The sequence below is a fragment of the Zootoca vivipara genome, chromosome 4 (genome assembly GCF_965207765.1).
Source record: "Zootoca vivipara chromosome 4, rZooViv2.hap1.1, whole genome shotgun sequence".
NCBI classification, from domain to species: domain Eukaryota; kingdom Metazoa; phylum Chordata; class Lepidosauria; order Squamata; family Lacertidae; genus Zootoca; species Zootoca vivipara.
In genome coordinates this window covers 73528724-73556580 of record NC_142587.1, presented here as the reverse complement: position 1 = coordinate 73556580, position 27857 = coordinate 73528724, and the positions used below count along the sequence as shown (strand labels likewise).

Below are 27857 nucleotides of genomic sequence, written 5' to 3'. Positions count from 1 at the left end.
CTAATGGTCACAGTGTAGGAACCAAAGATCTATTTCTTTCCATATCCTCACATTACCATAGCACAAATATCTGTCAGCTGAACCTGCTTTTGGTGAGATTATGTTTTGGTGACAGCTCAGTTATGTTTACCCAGAAGCAAGTCGCATATTAGTAGTGCAATGGGAATTATTTCTCTATGGTTAGGATTGCAGCCTAACAACCCAGCTCTTCCTTCTTCAGAAGCAACTGAAAAAGAAATACAAAACACCACACTGAAGCAGAGAAGTCTGTGACCAGATGACCTATATGCCTGCTCACTTTGCTATCAAGCTAACTGTTAATGGACAAGTTCTCCCTTCCTATGGTTCTTTATCTTTTAACCTGACTTGGACTGTAGAGTCCTTCAGACAGAGGTCTGATCTCTGTAAAGAAGGGCACAAGGTCCCCCTAGTTTCCTGGCTGGAAGCCATGACATTTGAAACCGAATGCATTTTGCAGAGGAAAACACTAATAGTACAAGCCAGTGAAGTTACTTGAAAATAAGTGCAGCTGAAACCAATGAAGCAAGTAAACATAGTTATGCTCTGGCTGAGTGTGCTTAAGACTGGAGCCATGCAGCCCAATTCTGTGCATGTTTTCTCAGAAGTAAGTCTCACTGAGTTCAATGATGCAATTTTCCTGTGTGTGAGCTGCAGTGAGCTCAATAGGACACTTGCATGTAAATATGTATAGAATTGCTGTTCATACTGTTTTTTCCTAGCTGATTGGGATGCAAAGCCCTTATAATCATTCCCTCTGTTTTCATAAGTTCAGATGTGAAGGTCAAAACAGCATTGGCACAAAAGAGGGGAAACTATGTGAGAGGGGAAATGAAAGAAAGCATAACAGGGGGGGGGCATGGCTGACTGATTGACTGGAGCAATAGACAGGAGTGCTCTGTGCTGCAACATTTTCTTGCTGTTCCCACTTATCTATGTATGTCTGTTTATCACTGGCACTCTTTCTGTTGACTTTTTATTCATTCTCATGCAGCCTCCTTTCTTCATATTTCCTCCCCTCCCCACCACACACACACACACACACACACACACACACACAATATGCCTTTTTGGTTGTTGCTTTTTTATTACCCCTCTGTTTCTCTACCTTTCTTAATCTTTTTTTGTTGTTGTTATTTTCCTTTCCCTCCTTCCAGTTTCCTGGTCTTTTCCGCGCTCTTATCTTCCTCACTCACTCTTTCCCCTGACTCGCTGCAGGAGCAAGACTGCATTTGCTAAAAATTGCCTGAGAAACTAGTCTACAAAGCAAAGTGGAAAGATACAATCTGTTGGTAAAATTTTGCCATTTTTAATGTATATAATGCCTCTTGCTCCACCTCTCCTGAAACTGCAAACTGCTGAGATTTATGGCATAAAATCGCACCAGGATATTGGCATAACCTCTAAGCCAGAAAGTTGTTTTTAATCAAACCCAGCATCCTATTTGGATTTTGGACTCAGAAGCACAAGGCCAGCAGTTTTGACAGCAACTTGGAAATAAGAAATTAAGTGATTGGGGGAAGGGCATTTTTTTATATAGTTATTTTGGTGTTTGATGAACAGTCAGGAGTACTAATTTTGTTCACACTTCCCTTGTGCATTTTTTAAAGCTATTTAAGAATGTTAGCCTTGCACTTTTTGGTCAAGTGCTGGCTTTTGAAGGACACAATTCTGGCTACTGCAACTTCATGGGGACATTTATCCCCACTGAAGAACAAAGATCTTGGCCTGTGTAACCTGCCTTCCACGTGCTGCCTAAATAAGAATGCCATCAGTTCATCCTCTGGCTCCCCTATTGTAACAGAAGTTCAAGACTGGTATATACATAGTCAGTTTGCAACAATCTGAAGGAGGGTTTTCCTTATGGATGCTCCCTAAAGGTAAAGGTAAAGGGACCCCTGACCATTAGGTCCAGTCGTGACCGACTCTGGGGTTGCGTGCTCATCTCGCATTATTGGCCAAGGGAGCCGGCGTATAGCTTCCAGGTCATGTGGCCAGCATGACAAAGCCGCTTCTGGAAAACCAGAGCAGCACATGGAAACGCCGTTTACCTTCCCGCTGTAGCGGTTCCTATTTATCTACGTGCATTTTGACGTGCTTTCGAACTGCTAGGTTGGCAGGAGCTGGGACCAAGCAACGGGAGCTCACCCCGTCACAGGGATTCGAACCGCCGACCTTCTGATCAGCAAGCTCTAGGCTCAGTGGTTTAACCACAGCGCCACCTGTGGATGCTCCCTAGAAACCAGCAATATGGATGCTCTCTAGAAACCAGCAATAGTGAGTCACACCAACAATGTCCATTTGGTCAGTGGTCTGGCTATTAGCAAGTAGATTTAGAAGGCCTTCTGAGTTGTTGCTAAACTGCATGTGAAGGACATCAGGCTTTAAACTGTAAAAGAGGAAATATGTTAGGCCCCCAAGACGCAACCACCCTGTACCAGATACTTGCCTTGACTTACACAAAAGCCCTATCACTATTTACCCTTTTGACTTCTCTGGGATATTTACATATACAACTAAACTTGACTTTGAAAAAATATGCATACCAGGGTGTATAAGATATACAGATATAGAGAGGGAGATCTCAAACACATACAAGGTTGACTTCAAAGTTAACCCGTAGCCATCATTCCAATGGCATCACCCATACCCATATGTGTCTTGTCTCTATGAATGAGCAATAGGAGGGCAGCATTGCAAATATGTCATTGAAAATGATAATGGAAAGGTGAATGGAGGGGGGAGTAGGAAAATTGTTTTTTAAAAAAATTTCCCCTCTCAGCTTATCAATAGCAATGGTTATTTGTCCAGTTGTACCAGCAGACAAGAAAGTCCTGAATGCACACCGCCTTTATTGTACCATGCTATCCACCATGAAAGATGGCAAAGGGCAAAGATGTATGTCACTCCAGCCCAGGCAGCTAGTGATGAGCTGAAGCTCTGAAGCATGAGGATTTAAAGCCTTTGTCATTATTCACTGTCTGAGATAACATATTGATAGATGATTCATTTAATCATATAAACTACAAGGACCTTTGTCCAAGATCACCAGAGAAACAAGTGAGTGTATCAGCCCTACAAATTGAGGCATACTCAGCAGGATCCATCACAGTCAGAGTTCGGAATCTTACATGTATGTTTGTGTGTTGGAGAGCGTGTTGGAGATTGTGGGGTAGGGGTGGGCAGAAGAGTGATCAGGGTTACCTGTATGTGTACTAGGGAGGCTACTGACACCCAATATATGTGTGTATGCTGGAATGAGAGAAAGCTGGCAGAAGAGCCTGCAAGAACTGTCTATCTTTGGGACTCTTCTGCTGCATTTGCTTGGAATCTATCAAAATTAATCCCTTGGGCTTCACTTTCCCATCTTCAAAAGAAAATGGTCTTCCAAGTGAATACAATTGGAAGTGTGCTTAAGATCCACAGTGCTATCCATGGTTTCAAAACAATAGTACAGTTGGCAGGGGACCGAGAATGGGCAATGGGCATTTTCAATTGGTTTTCAGTGCTATTTTCCAATAAGTTATACTAGTGATGTCTTCTTTACCTTATTGCTACCATTTAAATATTGTGCTCCCCCCCTTAAATTCTTTACCTTGCCTTGCCTTGTATGCTGCATCAAATATAAGAGACTGGTAAAATTAAACAGTGCTATACAAAGCAGTTTGGAATAAAAAAACTGGTATAAAAAATGAAGCATGTAAATAAAAGTATAACACACTCACTTTATACTATGCATACTAATATGTATTTTTGTTCTGGGTGATATAGTTGCCACCTTTAGCTGGGACTAAGGATGTAAAAAGGATTTTTTTTGCCCTTCCACCCTGTATTTCTCACATGCAGCACTGTTTCCATTCTTCTGCAGTTCGTATTCCATCCAAACCCAAGATATTTCTGTTGCTTTCCTCTGTGGCAAATTGACATAAATTATATAATAACATTGTTATTATGTTATTCCACTCTGTTCATTTCAATGCAAACGAAACACAATGCAAATGGGAGAAAAAGCACATCTGTTACATATGATTTGTGGATTGAAAGCCACAACAATAGTGACTACTGGCTGTATTCGATGGATTGATTTCTGTACCAGACATGGGTTGAACAAGACAACATCAACAGTTACCCTCCCCATTTCCATTATTGACAGAATTGTCCAACATCCCTACCTGGGACACACCTTTTAAGTATCCCAGTGACTCTGGCTCCCAGAGTGAAGGTATGGCCCAGGGAGAGTCCCAAAGGCATTAAGGGCTTCATTGAGCTCCTAGGCCTGAGGTTCTCCACCCTTGGCATGAAAGGTGTGAATATAAAGCTCTCATTCTTTGCATGTATCAGTCACCTCTTTCACACACCTGGTCTGCCTCACTGTTTTACCAACTGCCATTAAAGTCTAGCCCTTTCCCCATTCATGCACAGATCCCATTTACTATTCTCAAGCAAACCACTACAAGCAAGGGTCCCAGAAGTGAACCGTATCGCACAAAGGCTTGATGGGACTTTCCACAGAAACTCACACAGCAATTAGAAGGGTAGTTTAAATGCATTTTTAAAAACCTTCCTTCCACGCCCCCTGGCAGCGTGTTTGTCATCGGTATTTGAGAAGCAGGCATGGGGAGAGAAGCCTAGTAAAAGACAGGCTTTAAAATGAAGTGACTTGTCAAGTGTGTGACTGTGGCAGGGATCTAGAAGGCAGTAAATTTAGCAGCTTTCTCTTCCACTGACAGCCTGTCATGTGCTTGAAACGTAAATAGTGGTGGAGACAAATTGCTGTTGTTTTCCTATTAAGCTTTGGCCCACTGGCCTGCTGGCCTCCTGGCAGCATTTCCACCCACCCTCCTGGCGTGCCTCATTTCGGGGACTGATGTGGGGCCCTCCCACAAGCTCTAGAACAGGAAAGGAGAGAGTTATGGTGTCAGTTTTTAAGTGTCCTTGGTGTTATAGTACTGTTAGTCGCATGGAGGAATAGTCTTCTTTTCTGATGTACCTGAATCACATCCTGTGAATAACCTGGGAAAGAGGGGGGGGGAGGAGCCTACATTTTCCCCCCAATCCCCATCTCACCCCAGTCTCCATTCAGTTTGCAAATTAGGGTGATACAAAATACAGGAGATCTGTGGTTAGGATCTCTCTCTGTCTCTCTGTCTCTCTGTCTCTCTCTCTGTCTCTCTCTCTCTCTCTCTCTCTCTCTCTCTCTCTCTCCCTCCAGACAAGCATGTTTATTGAGCATTTGCTTGCACAAAGCTTACATGGATGCCCAGTCTTTGCTGAGCATCTGTTTGCCGAAGATGTATCGTCCTTCCAACCAAACTTGCAGTTGAATCTTTGTGATGGAACAGCATCCTGAATTGCACCTGAGAGCAGCAGGCTACCTTTTAGGGGCACAGGAACCGACCACATATTCCATACAACACTGTTGCCGAACATCTTGCTGCTGCCTAATAGTAGGGCCAGCCCTGCCACAACTACACAACTTGACGTGCATATCCATGTAACAAAAGTCTGGTGAGAATGAGATTTTTTTTTAATGGAGAAGCAGCAGGAAGACAGGCATTTTTAATCACAGTAACAAAGCATGAATGGTAGTTATTTTAATTCTCATAGGTTAAGTCTATAGATGTTTGTATTATACTTAAACAAAAGGAATTTGCTTCCTACTGAACCTAGTTACTGCAGGTCTAAATTTCACTCCACCTCCTCTTCTTCAGAAATTTCTACATTCAGCCATATTCTTTTTCTCTTCTTTTCCCAGTGGAAAATGAAGCCATTCTAGGGATGAAGATGACATCCTTCTCTGTTGCTGCGCTTTGTGTTCCCAGCACATTCATTCAACTGCATCTCTTGTAGCATTACAAAATTCTCACAAGGACTATGTAACCAAGTCACTTTAATACAATCCACTGCTCCCTTAGGTATGGCAGAGCAAAGGCACGGCAGCAAATTCTGCAACTCTCATGAGTACACCCTGACAAAGTTCCTAACAAAATCCCAACTCCCAGAGTTTCAAGAAGAATAGTGCCTAAAACTAAAGTCCTTTTAACGGTTCTTCTGGGATGGCACTGCTTTGTGTATTCAACAACACTGATAAGTGGTGCATGGCAGAACAGGGTGCTTATCTGCTCACTAGAGACACATGGTCCCTCTAGCACAACTTCTTTTCTGTCAGTCTTTGGAATCACTTATTTGATTTATTTTCTCTGCTTCCTTCCTCTTTGCTTTATCTCTTTCTGGACTCTCCCCCCACCCACTGTTCCGTTTTATCTCTTTCCCTCTCTTTCTCCTATTCATTTCTCTTAATCAGCCTTCCAGTCTGCTCTGCATCACCTTTCACTTTACAGTTTTCTTCTCTCACACCTCTGTTTTTTCTTGAATACTCCAATATTTTCTATGGATTCATTTTTCTGTGCTTTGCCAATCGCTCTATTCTTCCATGTCATCTTGGGCCTGTTTTAATACACCAAAACATGCATATCAACTAGGGAAATGGCCAAATGATGTAGCGCAGCATCACCAAATCCACAGTTCTCTTTTTGTACTGTTAGATCAGATATTATACCACCAGAGCAGAAATGTAAACATGGGTCAATGTCCAAAGACTCCTCTGTGTGCCATCTTCTAATCTCAGCTTCTCGCACTATGTTGTTGAGCACTCCCTTACTTTGCCCATCCCTTGAAAAATTCTGCCAGTGACAGTGGAAGGACAAATTGTCTGGTCTGCAGTAAGGCAGTTTTGTATCTCTCCATGGGCGGAAACAATCCAAATCCACAATGCATGTTTGAGCCAAACGAACTCCGTAAGTTATGATACCATCCATTCAGGTACCTGCCCAAATATTTGCAGCTCTGGGGGTGGCATAATTGAACCCTGTGATTTTTACCATTTATACCATTATTTGCAAATGGTATAAACTAAAGTCTGAAGACAGATCTTAAGTGGTTTCAAATTTATTTTATAAACTCATCATTGTGCTCAGTTAACTGACCTGGATTTGTAAAGACCCTTTTTTTTTATTTAAAAACAAAAACAAAACAAAACTGGGTTGTTGTACCTGAAACCAAGAGCTTAACTAAAATCTGGGAATCAACAGTTGTTAAGAAACCTTTCAAGCATATCACTGTCACTAGGGACTCCAGCAGGTCTTCAACCCATTCTTTATGCTCCCTTCTACTCCATATTCCCTTTGCTATGGTGCGTGGATATGGTTCAGCAAGAGCGAACATTTTGTTCCCAGAGTCATTGGAGAATACGAAGGCTGGCTGGTTGTTCTGCTTTAATTGCCTTTCAAATGCTTGCCCGGCAAGCAATATACCCTTGTCCCCCAAGCAACTCTTAGGCTCCATTATGCTGTTGTGCTGAACATAGTCAGTAACAAACCAATTGATTTCCTCTGTCTGTCTTCCCCCCTGCAAAAGAGAACTGCCACCCCACTCCCTTTTTCCTCCTTCTTACTGAATGGTGGTTATACCAATACAAGAAGCAGAGGATCTTATTAAAACAACTGAGAAATCGATCTGTACCACTCAGCACCACTTGGTCAATGCGAACTCTTAGGCATGGATGACAGCATCAGAATTTTTATCTGAGTACTGTGTGCATTATTCTCCTTTTTAAAGCTAAGGATTTCCCAGGTCATCAAATAATACTTCATTTTGGCTGTCTTTGATCAAAGTCTTGGATTTTTATGATGATAACTCTTTTAGTGGTAGAGTGCAAACTAGCAACGCTGCACATGGATATAATTTTGGCTTGTTGTAAAAACTTCCAATCACGTTCCTTGTATATACTTGGACAATGATTCACGAATGGCAAAACAAATATTCCTAGGTGAAAGCATTAAAGGTGAAGCAGAAGGATTCTACAGGGTCAGAGTATCAATGAGGGTTCATAAGTATGTCTTTATCTTTGCACATAGTATGTCTATATCTACTCAATATGTGCTCCAGAGTGTGTGCTCTTTTGTCCATTGATCCTTGGGAGGTGGGCTTTCAATACAAGGCTGCAGGAGAAATATATCAGCTGTGAGATGGTTATTTTCTGCCCAGAAAATGTGCACGGAAAAGAACACTAGCAAGTCCAGCTAGAGAGAGTTAGGTGGGAGCTATGGGAGAAGGAGAAGGAGAAGGAGAAGGAGAAGGAGAAGGAGAAGGAGGAGGAGGAGGAGGAGGAGGAGGAGGAGGAGGAGGAGGAGGAGGAGGAGAAGAAGAAGAAGAAGAAGAAGAAGAAGAAGAAGAAGAAGAAGAAGAAGAAGAAGAAGAAGAAGAAGAAGAAGAAGAAGAAGAAGGGGCTAACAATCTCCTTTCCCTTCCTCCCCCACAACAGACACCCTGTGGGTGGGGCTGAGAGACTTCAGAGATGTGTGACTAGCCCAAGGTCACCCAGCAGCTGCATGTGGAGGAGCGGAGAGAATAGGTAGCTTCCATTTCCAGTATAAATAATATACAAAGATATATTTTGCTGCCTACACATACTGCAAAAGCATAAACTGTTTTCGAGTGTTGAGTGCACAAAGCATACTCTACAAGTGCAAGGGACTTGGGAGCCCTGATGCTGTCTGCTGTCTCCAGCATCACATAGCTTCCTTAGCCCTGCCCAGTGCATTGAGATTGGATGTTTTCCAGTTGGATGCCTGTGCACATAGACCTTGGTGCAAATACCGGTAGGCTGCCACTTGAACCAAATCCCTCAAGGGTCCTGACTGTGGACACTGACCTGCAACTAAGCATAACACATAGGGGAATGTGAGTTGCATGATATCTGGAGTGGGGCCAGCAGTGTGTCCTTGTGGACCCTTATACTCATGGAAAATCATTAAGGTGTAAAGAAAGCAAGAGAGACGTGGTCATTTGGCTGCCAGGCAATGCTTTCTAGCCACAACCTGGTAGTGCTCCTCTTGTATTTCTCCTAAAGCAGGAATGCAACAGCACTGATGCAGTTTTGACCATCTCATGCTCAGTCTACCCAGCTCTGTCCCAAGCTTTCTTCTTTTCTCAGCTCCATTATCCCTACCACTCTCCATCTCTCTTCATTTCTGGCTTGCCTGATCCTCCTTGCGTTTCCTGCCTCCTCAGTCATTCTTGTTTTCCATTTTCCCTGTTGCCTGTCGCCTTCCAGCACGTCCAACCCTTTTACTCATTTACCATCTGCCACTCTCTACTGATCTTTGCATGTGTGTGTGTGTAATTTAAAACAAGTCTCTTCAACTAAGGGACAGATAAAAATGCCAAGCTCCTGGAAATCTGTGGTGGGTGAAGAAGAAAAGACTGATAAACAGAGGCTTCAAAGTTGTAAATAGGAGGGGGAGAAAATCCCCAGCTGGAGGTAAAACAAGAAAATGATGCCAAAGGCTCCCTTCGCTATCTTTGTTTTTCTGAAGCACAGTCCTGGGGAATGCAAGGTGGTGAGCTGGGGAAAGAACTAGGTGAACTAGACCTTAGACTAAACATGAAAAGTGCGGAAGGAACAAAACAAAACAAAAAAGGACCCTCCATACAGCACTGGAAGCTGCCACAGAAAACTTCAAATGGCATCTTTTGATTGGCACTCTTTTTCATCCCTTTGCATCTTGTTTTTAGCGGAGGGTGCCCAACATGGTCCCACGGCCCCTTCTGCTCTCCACTCCACACATCTACAAAAGGGTGTTTGAAGAAAACAAACAAAGCAGCAGGATTTCTGCTATATCCCCCACCCCATACATAAACATATACGTAGGTGAGTCTGAATTTTATCTTTGTGTAAATACGCAACAAGGAGAAGAAACAACAAAAAACAAAGAAACATATGTGGGTGGGTGTCAGAGAGAGAGAGAGAGATGCAAGGGGTGTATGTGTAAGAGATGGATGGCAAGGAATATTGTGCTCGTCTCCTCAACAGAATACATCAGTGAAGTGAACATGAAATGTCTGCCTCTGTCTGTAGTTGATTCTCTTACCTTTAGTTGCCAATAAGGATGCTACCAATAGATTGCTGTTCTGGCAAAAGTCCTGTTCTTCAGTTCAGGCTTATGGGAGTGCTTTGATGACAAGCTATGTATATTTAGAACTTTGAAAGATTAATACCCTATAAGGAGAAGCATGGTAGTTAAAGAATATAGATGCCCTATTTTTCATTACTGGACAGATGTTCTAGGTATATGTATGAGTGCCTGGCATGCTCTGGTCCATGGGGTCATGAAGAGTCGGACACGACTAAACAAAAGGCTAAGTATTGCATATATCTTCATGTGCTGCTATGAAGACACCTAAGTGTACCTGCAAGTTCTCACGAGAAAAGTAGTGTACAATGCACATATGAGTTCTATGTCTGGACATTGGAACCCACAGCCAGAAATGCAGGAAGAGTCTCTAGGAAAAGGCAGGTGCCTAATATTTCAGTTGGCCCATGGTGCTTAGTCTTCTGGTACCTGCTGTTGGTGAGGTTGGTGGTGGACTGGTAGAGACCAAAGCCTAAAGTTAAGGCCACCTGGATTTGCTCACAATATGTGGGCTCCTCAAACTGACCTATGGGACGTTGCTGAACTGCAACTCCCCTCATGGGCCATGCTTGCTGGGGTTGATGGTGGGAATTGTAGCTTAGCAGCATCCAGGGACCAAAGGTTTACACAGCTGCTCCTGAGCAAAATGCTTTTTATTGACCTTGGAGAACCCACCCTTTCCTATATTCTATTAGACAGTAGGAAGATATGGCATGAGTATGGCTTGGCTGGGCAACACCTAAGGGAGGGCATGCAAACCATCAATCCAGGAGTCTCTGAAGGGTATATTCCCCAAGGTAAAGAGGGTGGACAAAGTGGTATATAACTTGGATTTATGAGATGCCACTAAGAAAAGGTCAGTTCTGTAAAGGTCAACTGTATTTATATGCTGGCTAGCCTTGCCTTAGGAAAGTGGTGAAGAAACACCCATCACTTGGGATATATATAAAGCTAAACTAAGAAAACATTTGGAGAATACACAGTGGGGAGCCATCTGAAGCTATAACAGAGGAGAATGCCAGCAAGCGGGTGGTATTCCCAACTTGCTTATGAAATGGTGCAAACACAGAAACTTGCTCTGGAAATGGTCCAAAATGTCCACCTTCTTCCAGCTCCCTTTGCTGCAGTAAGATAGATAGCAACAAACACCCTGCTGTTTCTCTTCTTTCCCCCCACCCCACCCCACCCCAAGAGCTTGACAATTTAATGCCTCCCTGCAGACAGACTCTGTTCTTCTTACTATTCATTTCCGTCTTCCTCAAAGATAGCCTCCAACCTCTTTTAGACATTTAGATTGGAGCTAGCAAGAGCCACATTCTCTGTTTGGTGAACTGAATTGGTGCAAATAGCACTCAATCTCGACAAAGAGGTCTGGTTAAAATACCCAGCTGTGTCAGTTTTGTTTTGTATTAGTATGATACAGCATCACAATTCAATGAATTTAAAAATAAAAAATAGTTTGCTTTAAGGGCCCACAGCTGAAGAAAGAAAGGCTTAAGTATGAGTTGCATTTCATAGCTGTTATACAGTATATGGATCAAACTGTCACCCCGTGAACAAACACAGTTACCTAAAAATACAGTAGCATTTTGCTGTCCATCTCTCCCTGTGGCCTTCTTCCTCTCTATTTTTCTATCATAGATTTCTAAGGAAAAGGATGCTGTTTTAAATTGTAAGCATGTACAGCTCCAAGCACCCTGCAAGAGTGATAGAAATATACCAGAACAGCAAATATAGCAACAGTCACTGACACTCAAGGAATAAGGCCACAAAAGTCTTAGCTCAGCTACTAGAAATAATACATAGTGTAGGGAACAGCTGTTATCACAAATCCCAAGCATCACTGTGCTACAGAGAACACTTAAGACTCCTACTGCATTTTAATACATTGAAGAATAGTTGGGAAAACATTCACACATAACTGTTTAGAACCATTACCAAAGGAGCAAGGATTTTGCTGTACATATTATGGCACCATTGAGGTCTTCTCCTGATGCCTATGAAGTCTGTGAAGGGGACACACACAGCCCCCTTAGTCATGAAGTGGTGAGATGCACATCCCTTTCTCCATTGAAAAGTACAGAGAGCTGAAGGGGAAAGTTGGAAGCCTGACATTCTTTCTCACTTCCTCTTTCAAGCTTCAGATTAATTCCACTAGACTTTTAAATAGAGCCCTTGGGAAAGTGAAGTGTGTTCTCTCTCCCTCTCTCTCAGAGGAGGGGAAGAGAAAGAGCATTAACCAGAGTGGGCGCTGGGCATGGTTCCCGCTCAAAGCTCAAACTGAGCCCATGGATCTGAAAAGTTGATGACCCTGCATTAAGCCCATACTTTAAAACAGACATCCCCAAACTTCGGCCCTCCAGATGTTTTGGACTACAATTCCCATCATCCCTGACCACTGGTCCTCTTAGCTAGGGATCATGGGAGTTGTAGGCCAAAACATCTGGAGGGCCGCAGTTTGGGGGTGCCTGCTTTAAAACATAGGGGCCAACTCCTAGAGGTTGAGGTCCCTTCACCCACCCCCCATAAAATATTTTAGGGGACTGCCCCCCCCAGTTTATGGGCATTGCCATTCAAATTGTGTGAGTGTGCCATGTCTTATGCAGGGCAGGCTTACCTGACACCCCCCTCCCTCAATATTTTATTCAAGTTGGCACCCCTGAAACAGGAGGTTTGTGGAAGACACACAAGCAGAAAAAGAGTGCTGTAAGGTGGTTGAAATCACCTTGAGGATGGAGGCCTAATTTTGAGGATGCAGGCATTATGATGTGGAACAATGATGGGCTGCCTTTCCGGCTACACATATGCCTTGTTTGTATATTTGTAAGTAAATAAAATACTTAAAACACATCCAAAGCCAGGGATGTCCTCTGTCACCCTTTTTATTCATACTAGCATTGGAGATACTCTTGCAAAATATTAGGATGGAGGAAAAGATAAAGGGAGTTGTAATTGGGGGGAAATCCTATAAAGTCAGGGCATTCGCGGATGACTTAGTGATAACAACACAAGACCCAGAGCAAAGTATTCCTGTGGCATTGGAATTAATTAAAATATATGGGAAAATGGCAGGCCTAAAAGGAAACTACCCAAAACTAAAATGTTAACTAAAAATCTAAGTACAGGAAAACAGGTATTGCGGGAGAAACATCCAAATTTGAAAAGGAATTGATTCAAGATAAAGGAAAACACATCTCACGGATGTATGATTTATTATTAGAATGTGAGGTAAAAGAAGAACAAGTTAAAGTAGTAATGGGTGCAAGTCTTGGGTTATGACATTTATATGGAACAATGGGGAAAACTCTGGCAGGAGGATATTAAATTGACGGCTTGTTATAACCTCAGGGAGAATTATATGAAGATGATGTACAGATGGCATCAAACCCTGGCAAAACTTGCCAAAATGTATAAAAACAGATCACCCATGTGTTGGAGATGTAAAAAAGAGAAAGGGTCCTATCTACACATGTGGTGGAATTGCATAGAAATCTGTGAATTTTGGAATAATATATACGAGGAACTCAAAAAAACTACCTAAACTTACTTTTAAAAAAAGACCGGAAATTTTCCTCCTAAGCATGCTGCCAAAGGAGCTTGGAAAATCAAAAAGAACATTGACCATGTATGGGATAACAGCTGCCAGAATATTAGTGGCAAGAAACTGGAAGTCAATCAATACCCAGTATAGTGGATTGGCAGACTCTAATGGTAGAATACCTGCAGCTAGCAAAGATGACAGGGGGAAAAACAAAGCTTCCCTCATCTAAAGAAATCTAAATCCAGTAGCCCCGATTCTGGAATTTCTCATCCCTCAGGTTAGTAGGGAATACATACGGTAGCAATATAAAAGGAAGGGAGCTTTCAGGGAAGCTCCCTTCTCTGAGAAGGAAGAAGCAGACACGGAGCAATGGATTCAAGCTACAAGAAAGAAAATTCCACCTGAACATTAGGAAGAATTTCCTGACAGTAAGAGCTGTTCAACAGTGGAATTTGCTGCCAAGGAGTGTGGTGGAGTCTCCTTCTTTGGAGGTCTTTAAGCGGAGGCTTGACAGCTGTCTGTCAGGAATGCTTTGATGGTGTTTCCTGCTTGGCAGGGGGTTGGACTGGATGGCCCTTGTGGTCTCTTCCAACTCTATGATTCTATGAGCTTTGGGTGTTAAAAAAAATGGTGGGGAGAGAGTCAGCATTGCATCCCCTTGTCTCACAGTTACCGGTATTTTGAAAACTGGGCCTGCATATCAGGTGCCCTGTGTCTGTTCCTATCTGCATGTCCATCTCAGCATGCAGAGCAAAGAGGTACCTGTTCATAGTCCAAGAGCCCATGCCGAGAAAATTACATTGGAAGAAACAGATTATGTGGCTATTTAAATGTCTTAGGGTGTGAATCTCCAAAAAGTGTCAACTTTACCAGCACCTGCTGGGGGATTAAGAGAGTAGCATCCTACTCTGGGGGCCCATACTTATCTCTGAGAGCATAGGCTCTCTCAAGGTTCAAAAGAAGCTCTTCTCCCTTCAAAATCTACCTCACATGGAACACCTTTTTCATTACTTCTCCAGCAACACATTTTTGAATGGTAACTGAATAATTCCCAGATTATGCTAAGAGGGTTTACTTTGTTTCCAATGAAAGCACTCTGCCGCCACAAAGCAGGCACGGGGTCCAGGTGTCTGTTGTTCTTTATATCAGTCTTGGCAGATTTTGGAATTGAATGCCCATGTTTATCCAACCCTAGTCCGGAAGAAGATCAGTGAATGTGGATCAAGACCCTTCCAAATGCAGAGGTGTTTCTGCCCAGTTTTGGCTGTCTCTGCCCAGTGACAAAAATGGAAATTATGCTTTAGCTGAGAGTGTTTTGTTTGGGACATTTATTCTTGTTACTGCTAACTCTTAAAAAAAAATCTACCCAATGTTGCAGTCAAAGTTTCATCTGTTCTCTTTAAAAAAAAATGAGCAAAGAAATTTCAAGCAGGGTCTTGCCTACATGTTCTGTGTGCTCAGCTAAAGAGAGATGGCTAATGTACTCTATGTCACAGGAAACCCATGCCAACACTGTAAAATGAATGGAAAGTTCAGAGACATTGGGGCCACTGTAGGGAATCCAAAGGGAACAGAAGCTTCTAAGGATGGGTCTTGCTGATATTGCCATTCAGTTGTTATCACTTATTGCTCCAGTCATTGGAAACGAAGCAAACGAACCTCTGTTTTTCGCTTGCTTGCTTGTTTGGGATGTATTCACATCTGGACCATAGATAAAGATCTCAAGTCTTACTGAAATGCTTCTATGAAGAAAATGTTGGCAGATTCAGGAGAGAAAAGTACTTTTTCACACATAGCACAATCAAACTATAGAATTAATCTCAACCATTGAATGTGATTATGGCCACTAATTTAGATGGGTTTAAAAGGGGATTTAAACACATGTGTATTTTCTCTCAAATTGTGCATTTTAATTAGTGCTGGGCCAAATATTTCCCTCTCCCTCACTTTTGTGAGGCCATTTGTGATGACTTCTCTGAATTTCCCAAGGGGCAGCTTGCTTTTAGCAATGAGGGCTTCCCCAAAGACAGGAATAATATTTGATGGCTTGGTGAAAACTTTAAAAAGTGGATTGGTTTAACATTAAAGATTACATGGCCCAAGTTTTCTCACCTTTTTCACACACAAAAGCTTTGCCGCCATTTCAAACAGTGGTTATGGGGCCCTCAAAGTAGCCCTTGCTTTAGATTTTGGTACATCTTCACTGTTAAAGAAATTCATTGAGTATTGTTGGGCAACTGGTTGTGTGAAATTTGAGGGGAATCGTTTTTGTCTCATGCGGTGTACAACGATTGAAAAAGAGAAACAGCAGCTGTTTTGGTCCCTGTCATGCTTTAGGATAAGAGTGACATTGCATGCATTAGCATCCTTTACATAGGTATTTGCTTCTGTGCCCTGTAAAACCTGGTTAACTTGAATATCGACAACTAAACACAAACATCATCCATTCTCTATAAAGGAAACAGAGAAGAGGGAGTGAAAAACATCAACATGTGTGCATATATTTGTAGCGACTGCCAGACTGGCTCACTTCAGTACCCAAATACCTTCTACATGAGCTAGCAAGTCAACCCAATTTTCTTCAGGAGTTCAACTTGGGTCTCTAATTACTGGACGTGAACCTCTTTCCCAAAACTCCTTATTTTACAGATCTTTCTTTCATACCAAAAAAAATAAAATCCTATTCCATTCAATGCCCTCTTAAGTAATTGAATTATGTGTTTTGTCTCCTCTCAGGCAGGGAATTTGAAGGCGAGGAAGAGTTCCTGGAGATTCTGGGGATTACCCGGGAACAGTCGGGCAAGTATGAGTGCAAAGCTGCAAACGAGGTGTCCACAGCAGATGTCAAGCAAGTCCGAGTCACTGTGAATTGTGAGTATCTTTATTACCAAATCAGGGTGTGGAAAGCAACACTTAACTTCACCACATTGTCATGTTGATAACAAGAAGGAAGGTTTGCCTTACCTGACTGAAAATAATTCTCTTAACCTTCGTGGGCTTGCTTTGGGGAGGACTTCAGCCTGGAAAACTAGTTTGATATCCCTGCTGAGCTATCAATATCCATTACTATAGCCCAGGGTTGGCCCACGGCATTTTGGTACCTGAGGTGAACCACAAAATGGTGCCCCTACACCCTACCAGGCAAGAAGGGTTGAGTGAAGATCTAAGTCAGGAACAAAGGAAGGTTGACATCAGGATCTGCTGCCTCTGTGGACCCTTCTGCCTGAGGCTGTTGCCTCACCTTGCCTCATGGGTGGGCCAGCCTTGCCTCAGCCTCTACCTTATGGGTATTCATGGTGCAGAGGAAATAGCAAGGAGGGACATTATCTTCCATCCTGTCATGGACCATAATCCCCAGATTCCCAGTTTTAGCTTTCTTTTTTTTTAAAAAAGTTAAGATTCTGGCAAAATGTCCAGGCACTATTCTTCTCTGTTCTTTGTGTGGAACTGGCCTGCTCCCCACTCTGAGTGTTTAAAATTACCCTCTGTACTCTGAAAGAATTGCTGTCAATACTTCCCATCTGTACAATGTAAAACTGTACTTCTCTTTTTCCTTTTCAGTATGATTTATTTATTTATTTTGGAACACATTTCAAAAAAAGAAGTATCAAAAAGCAAGAACAGGATAGAACAGTACTACAAAGGGAAAGGGAAACTCACTGTTTAATAGACCTTTAGTATATCATGTGGAAGGTTGTGTAACAGAGTAAAGCAGCCTAAGGAGAGGCTCACTTGCTATTGAGATATCTGGATGTGTAAGCTATGTAGCTGAATCATAGGCCGAAAAAATATGCATGTATATTTGATTGGAAGAATACACAAATTATTCAGCCTATACAAAATCATGGATATCCATGGAATACAGTAAAGTAGCTTCTCTTATACATCCTAACAAAATCTGGATCTTTGTCTACATGAGATTTGTGCTAGTTCACCAACAGTGCAATCAGTGGTGGACTTTGGGCTTTACAATTTCAGCGGCGCCCTGTGCAACGCCAAAATTCAGCAAAACCCCCCCCCCCCACCTCTCACCTTCCGTTGCTTGTCATTGTTGTGCTGTCCCCTGTAGTGCCCTCTTGGCTGAGTGCCCAGTGCAGGCAAACTGGTCGCAATCCCCTAAATCTTGCTTTGCTGCAATTCTATACATGCTTACTAAGGAGAACGTTCACCAAGGCTCAGTAGGGTTCATTTCCAGGTACAGTAAGTGGATATAGGATTGTAGCCGAAGGCTGCAATTCTAAACACACACACTAGAGATGGGCACAGCACTGCGCACAGTAAGATTTACCTCTGAGTAGACTTGTCTAGGATCGCACTGCCAGTCATACTTGTGCAGTATAATAATCACTATGATTTTCTCATATAGAGAAGCACTAGTTCTGTGACATTAAAGGAGATTGGAGAGGGTGCAAAAAAAAAGACCTGACAATAAGCAACTGTAAAATGTGAAATCCTGTAATTACTATCTTCTGAGTGACCACATCTGTATGCAAATGTGCTCCACGTTTCTTTATTATTTTCTCCTAATGGCCTTTGTTTGCCATGCTTTCTGAGATGAAGTGCCCTTTCTTATTAAATAGCATCATTCTAATGAGATCGTTATTTAAAAGCCTATCCTACATGTAGGCATGAGATATTTACCCTTCCATTGTGGGATAGATAAAAGCAGCAGGGAATGCAGCTTGTTTCCAAGATCAAAACTCCTGGCTTCCATTATATTATCATAACAAAGGGAGCAGCATAACTCAACTCTTTCTTAAGTTTTCCTCAACTTGATAGACATAAAAACAAAAGAAGAGCCCTTCTAGATCAGAGCAGAGCCCCATCTCATCCAGCATCCTGTTCCTACAGGAGCCAACGAGAAGCCTATGGGAAGCTCACAATCAGGAGTAGGAGTGACTTGCCCAGTGGGCAACAATATTCACCTGCTGGGTTGGGTTGCCACTGTCCTTTGAGTAAACAATTTTAATGTAGATTATATTTGCATAAATTTGCATAGGAGTAAACCATAGCAAAAAACAACAACAACCCCAAAAAACACCTGCTTTGTTTTCAGACAATGTGGATGCATCATCTTAGAAGAGGGATTTCCTCATGCATAAAGGAAATGCTTCTTTCAAGATGGGGCTCGAGATGTGCAGGTATAAATATTAGGGGTGTGCACTAGCCACGAGATTCAGTTTAGATCAAAATTCAACACTTTGGAAAACAGCCTGCCTCAGTCCATAGATTGCCTTATTTGGCTTGGACGGCCTCGGTCCAGTATACCTGAAGGAGCGGCTCCACCTCCATCATTCTGCCCGGACACTGAGGTCCAGTGCCGAGGGCCTTCTGGTGGTTCCCTCGCTGCAAGAAGCCAAGTTACAGGGAACCAGGCAGAGGGATGTCAAAGAGAAAAACAACTACCAGACTTTAAGAGGACATCTGAAGGCAGCCTTGTTTAGGGAAACTTTTAATGTTTAATAAATTATTGTATTTTAATATTTCTGCTGGAAGCCGCCCAGAGTGGCTGGGGAAACCGAGCCAGATGGGCAGGGTATAAATAATTTATTATTATTATTATTATTATTATTATTATTATTATTATTATTATTAGAGATTGTCTGCCTTTTTCTCATTCTTTCCCCTCCAAATACACTGTTGGAAAATAATAATAAAAATTAAACTTTAAAAATTGTCCTTCTGACAGAGGTGGATGAGATTATGCTCTAGCGTGCATAAAACCTGGAAAACTGCAAACAGATTGGTACAGAAACATTTGTCAGGGGCACTTTTAAACTTTGCGGAAAAAAAATTAAGAAAAGAAAGAAAAATGTCTATATTGTTTTTATTTGGGGGCAGAATAGGATTATATGTGTAAGGAAGTTTGCTCCTTCTAAAAGCATGAATTCTGCTGAATTTCAGATGGATAACTGCAGTAGCCATTATGGTTTGTGAGTCTACTTTGTTTCCTCACCCACACTCATGACTGAAAAACCAAAAAGTGGCTATAATGTCATTTCTTCTTACAGAAGTAGGTGGAATTTGAAGGCATGGTAGCCAGAATGGATAACGCCAGCCAAATAACAGGCAACATGTCCAGGAGCTTTTGTAGAAGGGATCTTTAAAATTTGATTTATTTAAGGAAACACCTATAACTTCTTTTATTATTATTTGGGAGCAAAATCGGGACAGATAGAGTTGAGCTACTCTTGTTCATTTCTCAGCCCAACTCCTACCTTCTAGTCATATAGAGTATGTTCTTTCTTTCTTTTCTTTTCTTTTCTTTTTTTGCTGTTAATGGCTAGTCTGTACTGGTGTGCTTTCAATAAGCACCTTAAAGCCTGATTGCTTGTTTATAGCCTTTGGGGAAGTTAATGAGGCCAAAAATATCGCAGTTGGAGATATCTTGCTTAGTGTCTAACTGAAGTTTATGTAAGATTGAGAAAGAGGAAATTTACATTTAAAAATAGACTCAAATAGACTCAAATTTGACTCTCTCTCTCTCTCTAAAGGCTTTTGTTTGTTTGAGCTGTCATTGCACATTTTATTTAGCAGTGGCTCGAATTAAAAATGCACAATCTAAACACAACACTGCAGATTGCAGCTCTAGCACATAGCTGGCTTTTTGTGTTAGGAATAAAGCAAAACCTGGAACGCTATTAATCTATGGGAAAGATGCTGGAAATTATTTTTAATGAGCCATCATTACTTTTACTGGATGTAGTTTGCCAGTTACTAAAAGCAATTCTGTACTATTTTTTCCCAGTGCACACCATCATTATTATTGAATATTCCACTGTTTTGTGTACAAGCAAAGGTGGTGGAGTGGTTAGCCTGCTGTACATAGACCAGGGTATTTGAATTGGAATCCCATGAAGTCCCCTGACCTTGGCCTAGGCACTCTTTTGCCCACCTCTCCCCTCACAATCTACTTCATGTGAGGATAAAAAGAATATGCTCCATGCAGGCTATCCTGAGAGGAAGAGTGGGATACAAACGTGACAAATAAGTACTGTATTTTCCCGTGTATAAGACGCCCCCTATTTTGGGGACTCAAAATTAAGAAAATGGGGGGAGATTGCCCCCGTGTATAAGACTACCCACCGTTTTAACATTATTATTTTATTTTTAAAAACCTAGCCTTATACACAGAAAAGTACTGTACAGTGGTACCTCGGTTTATGAACACAATTGGTTCCGGAAGTCTGTTCATAAACTGAAGCGTTCATAAACTGAAGCGAACTTTCCCATTGAAAGTAATGGAAAGTGGATTAATCCGTTCCAGACGGGTCCGTGGAGTACTCAACCTGAAGCGTACTTAACCCGAAGCATGGGTGTAATTGGTTCCGGAAGTCTGTTCATAAACTGAAGCCTTCATAAACGGAAGCGAACTTTCCCATTGAAAGTAATGGAAAGTGAATTGATCCGTTCCAGATGGGTCCGCGGCGTTCGTAAACCGAAAATTCATAAACCGAGGTTCCACTGTACTTGAATTTGAATAGAAGCACAAAGTGGACAGAAAACTTTGATTTCACATATGCATTTGGGTTCTAAATTTGCTGCTCAGAAAAAGTGACCCTGAGCTCACCCAATGCAGCCACCAGTCTTAGTGTGTTGTAGTAATGAAAACGGCAGTTTTAAGACCATAAAGAATTTCAAAAAGAGGTTTTAAAAAAACCCTGCAATTAATGTCCTTATATACCGGTAGAAACCAGGTGGCGCTGTGGGTTAAACCACAGAGCCTAGGGCTTCCTGATCAGAAGGTTGGCAGTTCGAATCCCCGCAACAGGGTGAGCTTCCATTGCTCGGTCCCTGCTCCTGCCAACCTAGCAGTTCGAAAGCATGTCAAAGTGCAAGTAGATAAATAGGTACCACTACAGTGGGAAGGTAAACGGTGTTTCCGTGTGCTGCTCTGATTCATCAGAAGCAGCTTTGTCATGCTGGCCACATGACCTGGAAGCTGTATGCCGGCTCCCTCGGCCAATAACACAAGATGAGCGCCGCAACCCCAGAGTCGGTCACGTGTGGACTTAATGGTCAGGGGTCCCTTTACCTTTATAGAAACCATCATTCGCATGCCATTCAAGTCATAAGAAACAAAGTTACAGATTGAAATTACAGTAAAGGTAAAGGACCCCTGACAGTTAAGTCCAGTCGCGAATGACTCTGGGGTTGTGGTGCTCATCTCGCTTTACTGGCTGAGGGAGCTGGCGTTTGTCCGCAGACAGTTTTTCCGGGTCATGTGGCTAGCATGACTAAGCCGCTTCTGGCGAAACCAGAGCAGCGCATGGAAATGCCCCTACCTTCCTTCCGGAGCGGTACCTATTTATCTACTTGCACTTTGACGTGCTTTCGAACTGCTAGGTTGGCAGGAGCTGGGACCAAGCAACAGGAGCTCACCCCGTCACAGGGATTCGAACCCCAACCTTCTGATCGGCAAGCCCATAACTAAATCTCTAAATATCTGACTAATCACAAAATACATATTTAAATATGTGTTTTATTTCAATATATGCATTTCTAAATGTATTTAAACCTACAATGCACATCTTAGCACATTTTGAACAGACAGCTGTATTGCAAAATTCAGAGAAGAACAGAAACCTGAGGATAATTACAATCCAAGGCACACATTATTCTGGGACCTGCAGATCAGGTCAGTTCACATTGGAATTTACAGAAACTGACTTCCACAATCATCCCTGGCACAGAGTAAACATATGTTTAAATCAATGTGTTTCTCCGACAGCTAAAAAAGTTGACTTGAATATATTTTTCTTGCATCTATCTGTTGCAGCTACAAATCTGACTACCCTTGTAATAGGGCAATGTTGTTTAGAAGATTTTGTATTGAACAGGTGTTGTCTTATTTGCCACCTTTGAGAAAAGGGGGGTGTCATCCAGTATCCACTGAGATGCTATAGATGGAACATTAATATGAGTTTGTGCTTCAACTGCACCCTTCCCATGTATGCTATAGCCCCAAAAAGCAAAATCAATGCCTGGATGAGAACAGTGGGGCAAGCCAGTCCCTTCTCTCCATGCATTAACTATTCCCTGTTTTAGTTGGCCGAGCAGGGCTAAACTCTTTCTTCACAGTGCACTTTTGAATATCAGCCTTTAGGGGGCATAGGAGGCATAATTTGTATCAGATTATATAGCTGCACAATTCCTCGACCCTTGAAATATTGTTTAAATTTTGTTTATTACCCCACCTAAAAGAAAAGATATAGCAGGAGGGATGGCAAGGATGAAGGGTGATATACAAATTTAGTAAATATGTAAATAAATTTATGATCTAGGTAAGATTCCTATATTGCAGGGGGTTTGAACTAGATGACCCTCGGGGTCCCTTCCAACTCTATAATTCTTTGATTCTATATTTATTATTTATTTATTTATTTATTTATTTCTACCCCGCCCATCTGGCTGGGTTTCCCCAGCCACTTTGGGCGGCTTCCAACAAAATATTAAAATACATAGTCCATCAAACATTAAAAGCTTCCCTAAACAAGGCTGCCTTCAGATGTCTTCTAAAAGTCTGGTAGTTGTTTTTCTCTTTGACATCTGGTGGGAGGGTGTTCCACAGGGTGGGTGCCACTACCGAGAAGGCCCTTTGCCTGGTTCCCTGTAACTTGGCTTCTCGCAGCGAGGTAGGCCCTCATTGCTGGACCTCAGTGTCCGGGCAGAACGATGGAGGTAGAGACACTCCTTCAGGTATACTGGACCGAGGCCATTTAGGGCTTTAAAGGTCAGCACCAACACTTCGAATTGTGCCCGGAAACGTACTGAGAATTGTGCCTGGAATTCTATGATTCTAAGTATGAAAAGGGCAGAGAGGAAAAACAGCTCAGTGTTGGAGCATGTGATTTGCACACAGAACAGGAGTGCCAGCTTGGCTCCGCGATCGTGGGTGCCCAGGGCCGTGGGTGCCATGCAGCATGCATGGTCCTGGCACCAAAATTTGTGGGTGGCTGGCCCCTTCGTGGGGAATTTGGTGGGTGCTTGGGCACCCAGGGCCCCAGGAAGTTGGCACCTATGACATAGAAGGCTTCAGGTTCAACCTATAGAATCTTTGGGGCTTGGTGGACAAAACAGCATGCCCAGATATGATACTGTGGAACAAATTGAGAAACTTCCCAAATCTGTGGGGCTGCCACAGCTAAATCTGCATCCCAATTAGGGACGTGGAGCAGAGGAATCTCCTTCTGCCATCCTTGTCCTTCACAATCACTTGCCCTTCATTTAAGGTATCAATATTCTTAAGAAGCAGCATATATCTTTCATGCAGCCTGTCCTTATGTACGATTTCTTGGAAGTAAGCCCATTGAGTTTAGCGGAGCTTATTCACAAGTCAGTGTGCATGTAGGATTTTCGTTCTTCGTATCAGATGGTATACTAAGAGAAAAGGAGCTAGGGGTAAAAGTCAGAACAGCAGCTATTTTTGTATTTTAGTCACCTGTTCCTCCTCCAAAAACATAACAACATAAATAAATAGCAAGTAAATACTGGCCTCTTTCAGATCCGGCCAGACTATTGCAACTTCCATCGCAATACCTTCTCAGTGAAGGGGAACTGCTGTTTTTCTTAGCAACTGAAATCAGTTGGCCTGGAGTCCCTTAGACAGGGCGATGGGCGATCGGGATTAAAGCCAATGGAACTGGCCATGGGCCTGCCTAGAATGTCTCTCTTAAAGTGTTGTGGAGCGTGGCTAATATGAAGAATGCTGCTGAAAGTGAGAGAGTCAGCTCCTTGGCAGGGAACAGGAATACAAAGCATTGCTAGGCCTGGTGGTGTAGCTTTCAGGTCTGTAGAAAGGTATTTGTTCATTTCATGACTCATCTCGTGTGTGGGGTCCAATGGAGCGGAAATGGTTTGTCTCGCTGCAGATGGCAAAGAGATTTACTGCCGACGAAAACACATTCGCACAGTGAGGTTTTGACAAAAACACCCGGCACTTCTCCTGGTGTCTGCCTTCTTTATCCCTAGGTCTCGGTGACCGTTTCATAGCAAGGTCGAGTTCCTGAAATAAAGATTTTGTGCTAACTAAACAGGGCATATTATATTCCCCACAACCACCGCTTTTGTGTATAAGGACACATTTCCTTTTTCCAAAGGGATCTGATCCCTTTCCTCTCAAAATCATAACAGCTTATTTCTGCAAACTCAGTAAAAACAGCCTCTTGACAGCCTCAACCACAGAAATGGTGGCGGTACTGTTGATAGCAAAGGAGGAAACACCCTGAAGTAATATCCTACATCAGCCTTGGTCAGACTTGTATCCCTCAGATGTTTTAGATGACTACAACTCCCATCAGTCGCAATCAGCATACAGCATACTGATTGGAGTTGCTGGGAATTGTAGGGGGGGGAGCTATGGAGGACACCAGGTTGGCAGAGATAGTCCTACAACTATGGCTGGACACTTTGATACACATGAAGCAGTCATTGGAGGTAAGGTGCATGTGTGGCATGTTCCACCAAGGACACAAGTGTCAGGATAGCAAGAGGGGCCTCAGAGATGGGAAGGAGTAAACCACACTTGTGATTCCTCAGCTGCTGCAACCAGCTCAGCTTGTCTGCAACATTCACCCATCTGAATCTTCTCCCTTTCATTTCCATTGCTGCTTTTATCCCCTTGTAACAGGTGAGTGGCCCGTAATTGCTTGTTTCCTTCACTTTGGTCATTTTTTTTTGCAACCTTAATGTCACCTTCCATTCAATGGGTCTCTCTGTTTCATGCAAAAGTGCAGATAAGCTTGGGTATCTACTGCTTTGAATGGCTTTGTTCCTCCCGTCATGGCTCCATAAAGTCTTTCTCTCCTGCAGACCCCCCAACTATCACGGAATCCAAGAGCAATGAATCTGCTACCGGACGACCAGTTTCACTTAAGTGTGCAGCCTCTGCTGTTCCTACACCTGATTTTGAGTGGTACAGAGATGATACTAGGTAATTATACTGCTTATATATTTTTTCATATGTTATCTCTGATGTCTAGTGAAAGGAAGGAAGAAACCTAAAGCCCCCTTGTTCTCTCTACAACCAGTGTTTTACAACCTACATATTAAAATGGATTTTGCTTAAGAAGATAGTGCCGTTAATTCACTGAACACAACAAAACACAGTGTTGTGGGAGGGAAAGGGGGGAGAAAATGGGTGTTTAAGGGCCCACCCATGAACCTACCCTTTCTGCACTGGATATGCCACTCACAACCAAATTTATCAAGGAGACGCAACATCGCATTTGAAGACACGTGACGGAAGGCAATGTGTAGGTTTACTCAGAGTATACTACAAAGTCTCCTACAACTCTGTCCAAAGTCAGTGGTGATTCAAATAGAAATTCAACTTGCAGTCATCCCATTCTTACAGCTGCAAAGTACACAGTCCATACAAGAGCCACACTGTCTGTTGATCAACTCTGTGGTGAAGCTGCTTGCATTTATCTCAGTTCTATTTCTTGCTTCCCTTGTCTTCTTCCACTTTTAGCTTTTTCAAAGCTTTTTTTGTCTTCATGCAAGTATTAATAATTATGATTTGTGAAGAGCTTAAAATACAAATAAACCAAGCACAAAGCACGTAAAATGCAAGTCCTGCTGAAGGGCTTGGAGTCTAATTTAGATAACAAAGTGGCAGAAACAAGAGTAGTATTTATTATTTATGAACTACAGTACAGTACTTGAAAATCTACTTGAAAACCTATAACTCCCTCCCTCTCCCTTTTCTATCTAATTCTTTATTCTTATGTCCCCACCCTTATCTCCTGTTCATCTTTGATCCCAGTCTCCCTCCCTCTCTGTTTATTTACATGTCTGCCTTCCAGTCTCTATATAGTTTCATTCTTTTCTCTTAGCATGTGAGTAGCACACGAGTGACTGTGTACCATTACTGTATTTACCAATTGCTTTTCTTGGTTCTCAGGATAAATAATGCCAATGGTCTGGAGATCAGGAGCACAGGGAGCCAATCTTTCCTAACAGTGGCCAACGTCACTGAAGAACATTATGGCAACTACACTTGTGTGGCTACCAACAAACTGGGAATCACAAATGCTAGCCTATTTCTCTACAGTAAGTATGGAAGAGGGAAGAAGAAGTCATAGTGGGGTTTTTTAAAAAATGCACATTTTGCAGTAAGATAAGGATTTCCTTTATTTAAATAAAGTTTCCTGTACCGTCCTTCTTCCACCCATTCACCCCATGAAAAATCTCTCCAGAGGACCAGGAGCTCCTCTTGAACAACTTAGGATATGGTGTGGGGAGCTACTAAAGAATCACCCCCAAACATGGCAAGCCACTGCCAAATATGAATTGATTTACTACTCCCCTGGCAGCTTCTCATGCCGTGGTCTACACTGTTTGGGTGTGGGGTCTGACCTTCTGTAGACCCCTTTCCCAGGGGCACAGGTGGCTGAACTGGGGAGGAGGCATGGAGACTTTTCCTCTGTGAATTTCCTTACCATTACAGTAAAAGACATGGCCACATTCGTACTTGAAATCCAATGTAAATGACTGTAAGGAAAGGCAAGCTGCTCTGTCCTTGTTCATCATAGAACATGGGAAAAACCACCATCATAATCCATTTAAAGAGAAAATTGGTACCAGACCACCGTGTGGCCAAAACAATAAAAAGCCCTTTTGGACACTTGGTAAGACGATGGAGGTTAGCAAGTGGGAGAAAGAAAGGGGAGGCTGGAAAAAGTGTAGAAATGAGAAACTGAAAGGGCAATAAGGTCACAAAGTAGAAACAGAACTGAAAAAAATGACTTGAAAGGACATGACTGTTTTCAGAGACTATGAGAAGAGATGATACTAAATCTCAGGGCCGGCCCACATATGAGGCAAGGTGAGCAGATCTTGATGTAGATCTTTATTTCCCCCTTGTTCCTAGTGTAGATCACTCACCCCTTCTTCCTTGGCAGGGAGGGGAGGCTACATTTTGTGGTTCACCTCAGGTGCCAAAATGTCTTGGGCCAGTCCTGTTGAATATAAGGCAAAGGTGAGGAAGTCTGTGCTAACTAACTACAGCTGAATGTGTTTTTGTACACAAAATTACTAACTGTAGGTCATTCCTAATGTTGAACAGTACCCCTGCATTTAAACTTTCTATTAGCCCAACATGCAAACCATAAAAATGGCATTTCAGTTGTGTTATAGAACAACATCAGATAATATTAAATCCAATCAATAATTCGTGTGTAGAAAAGGCTGTGAGACTATAAGAGATTCATTCTGAGAGCAAATTCTGGTTTTAGGTGCAGAATCATATCTTCCAAATTATTATTTTTAAAGAGAATAATTAGGCTAAGAAATCAGCTGGATTATTCACTCCCCACACAAAC

The 27857-nt window shown here is 42.4% G+C and overlaps 1 protein-coding gene across 2 annotated transcripts in view; it reads left to right on the top strand.

Moving 5' to 3' along the window:
* The window catches only part of LSAMP (limbic system associated membrane protein), a 440854-nt gene that overhangs the window by 371399 nt on the left and 41598 nt on the right, over nucleotides 1-27857 (top strand). For both annotated transcript variants that reach the window (XM_088668209.1, XM_035114576.3), the window contains exons 4-6: nucleotides 16270-16404; nucleotides 25345-25465; nucleotides 26438-26586. In XM_088668209.1, coding sequence (XP_088524335.1) covers nucleotides 16270-16404; nucleotides 25345-25465; nucleotides 26438-26586 — 405 coding nt within the window. The remainder of the gene's footprint in view (nucleotides 1-16269; nucleotides 16405-25344; nucleotides 25466-26437; nucleotides 26587-27857) is intronic.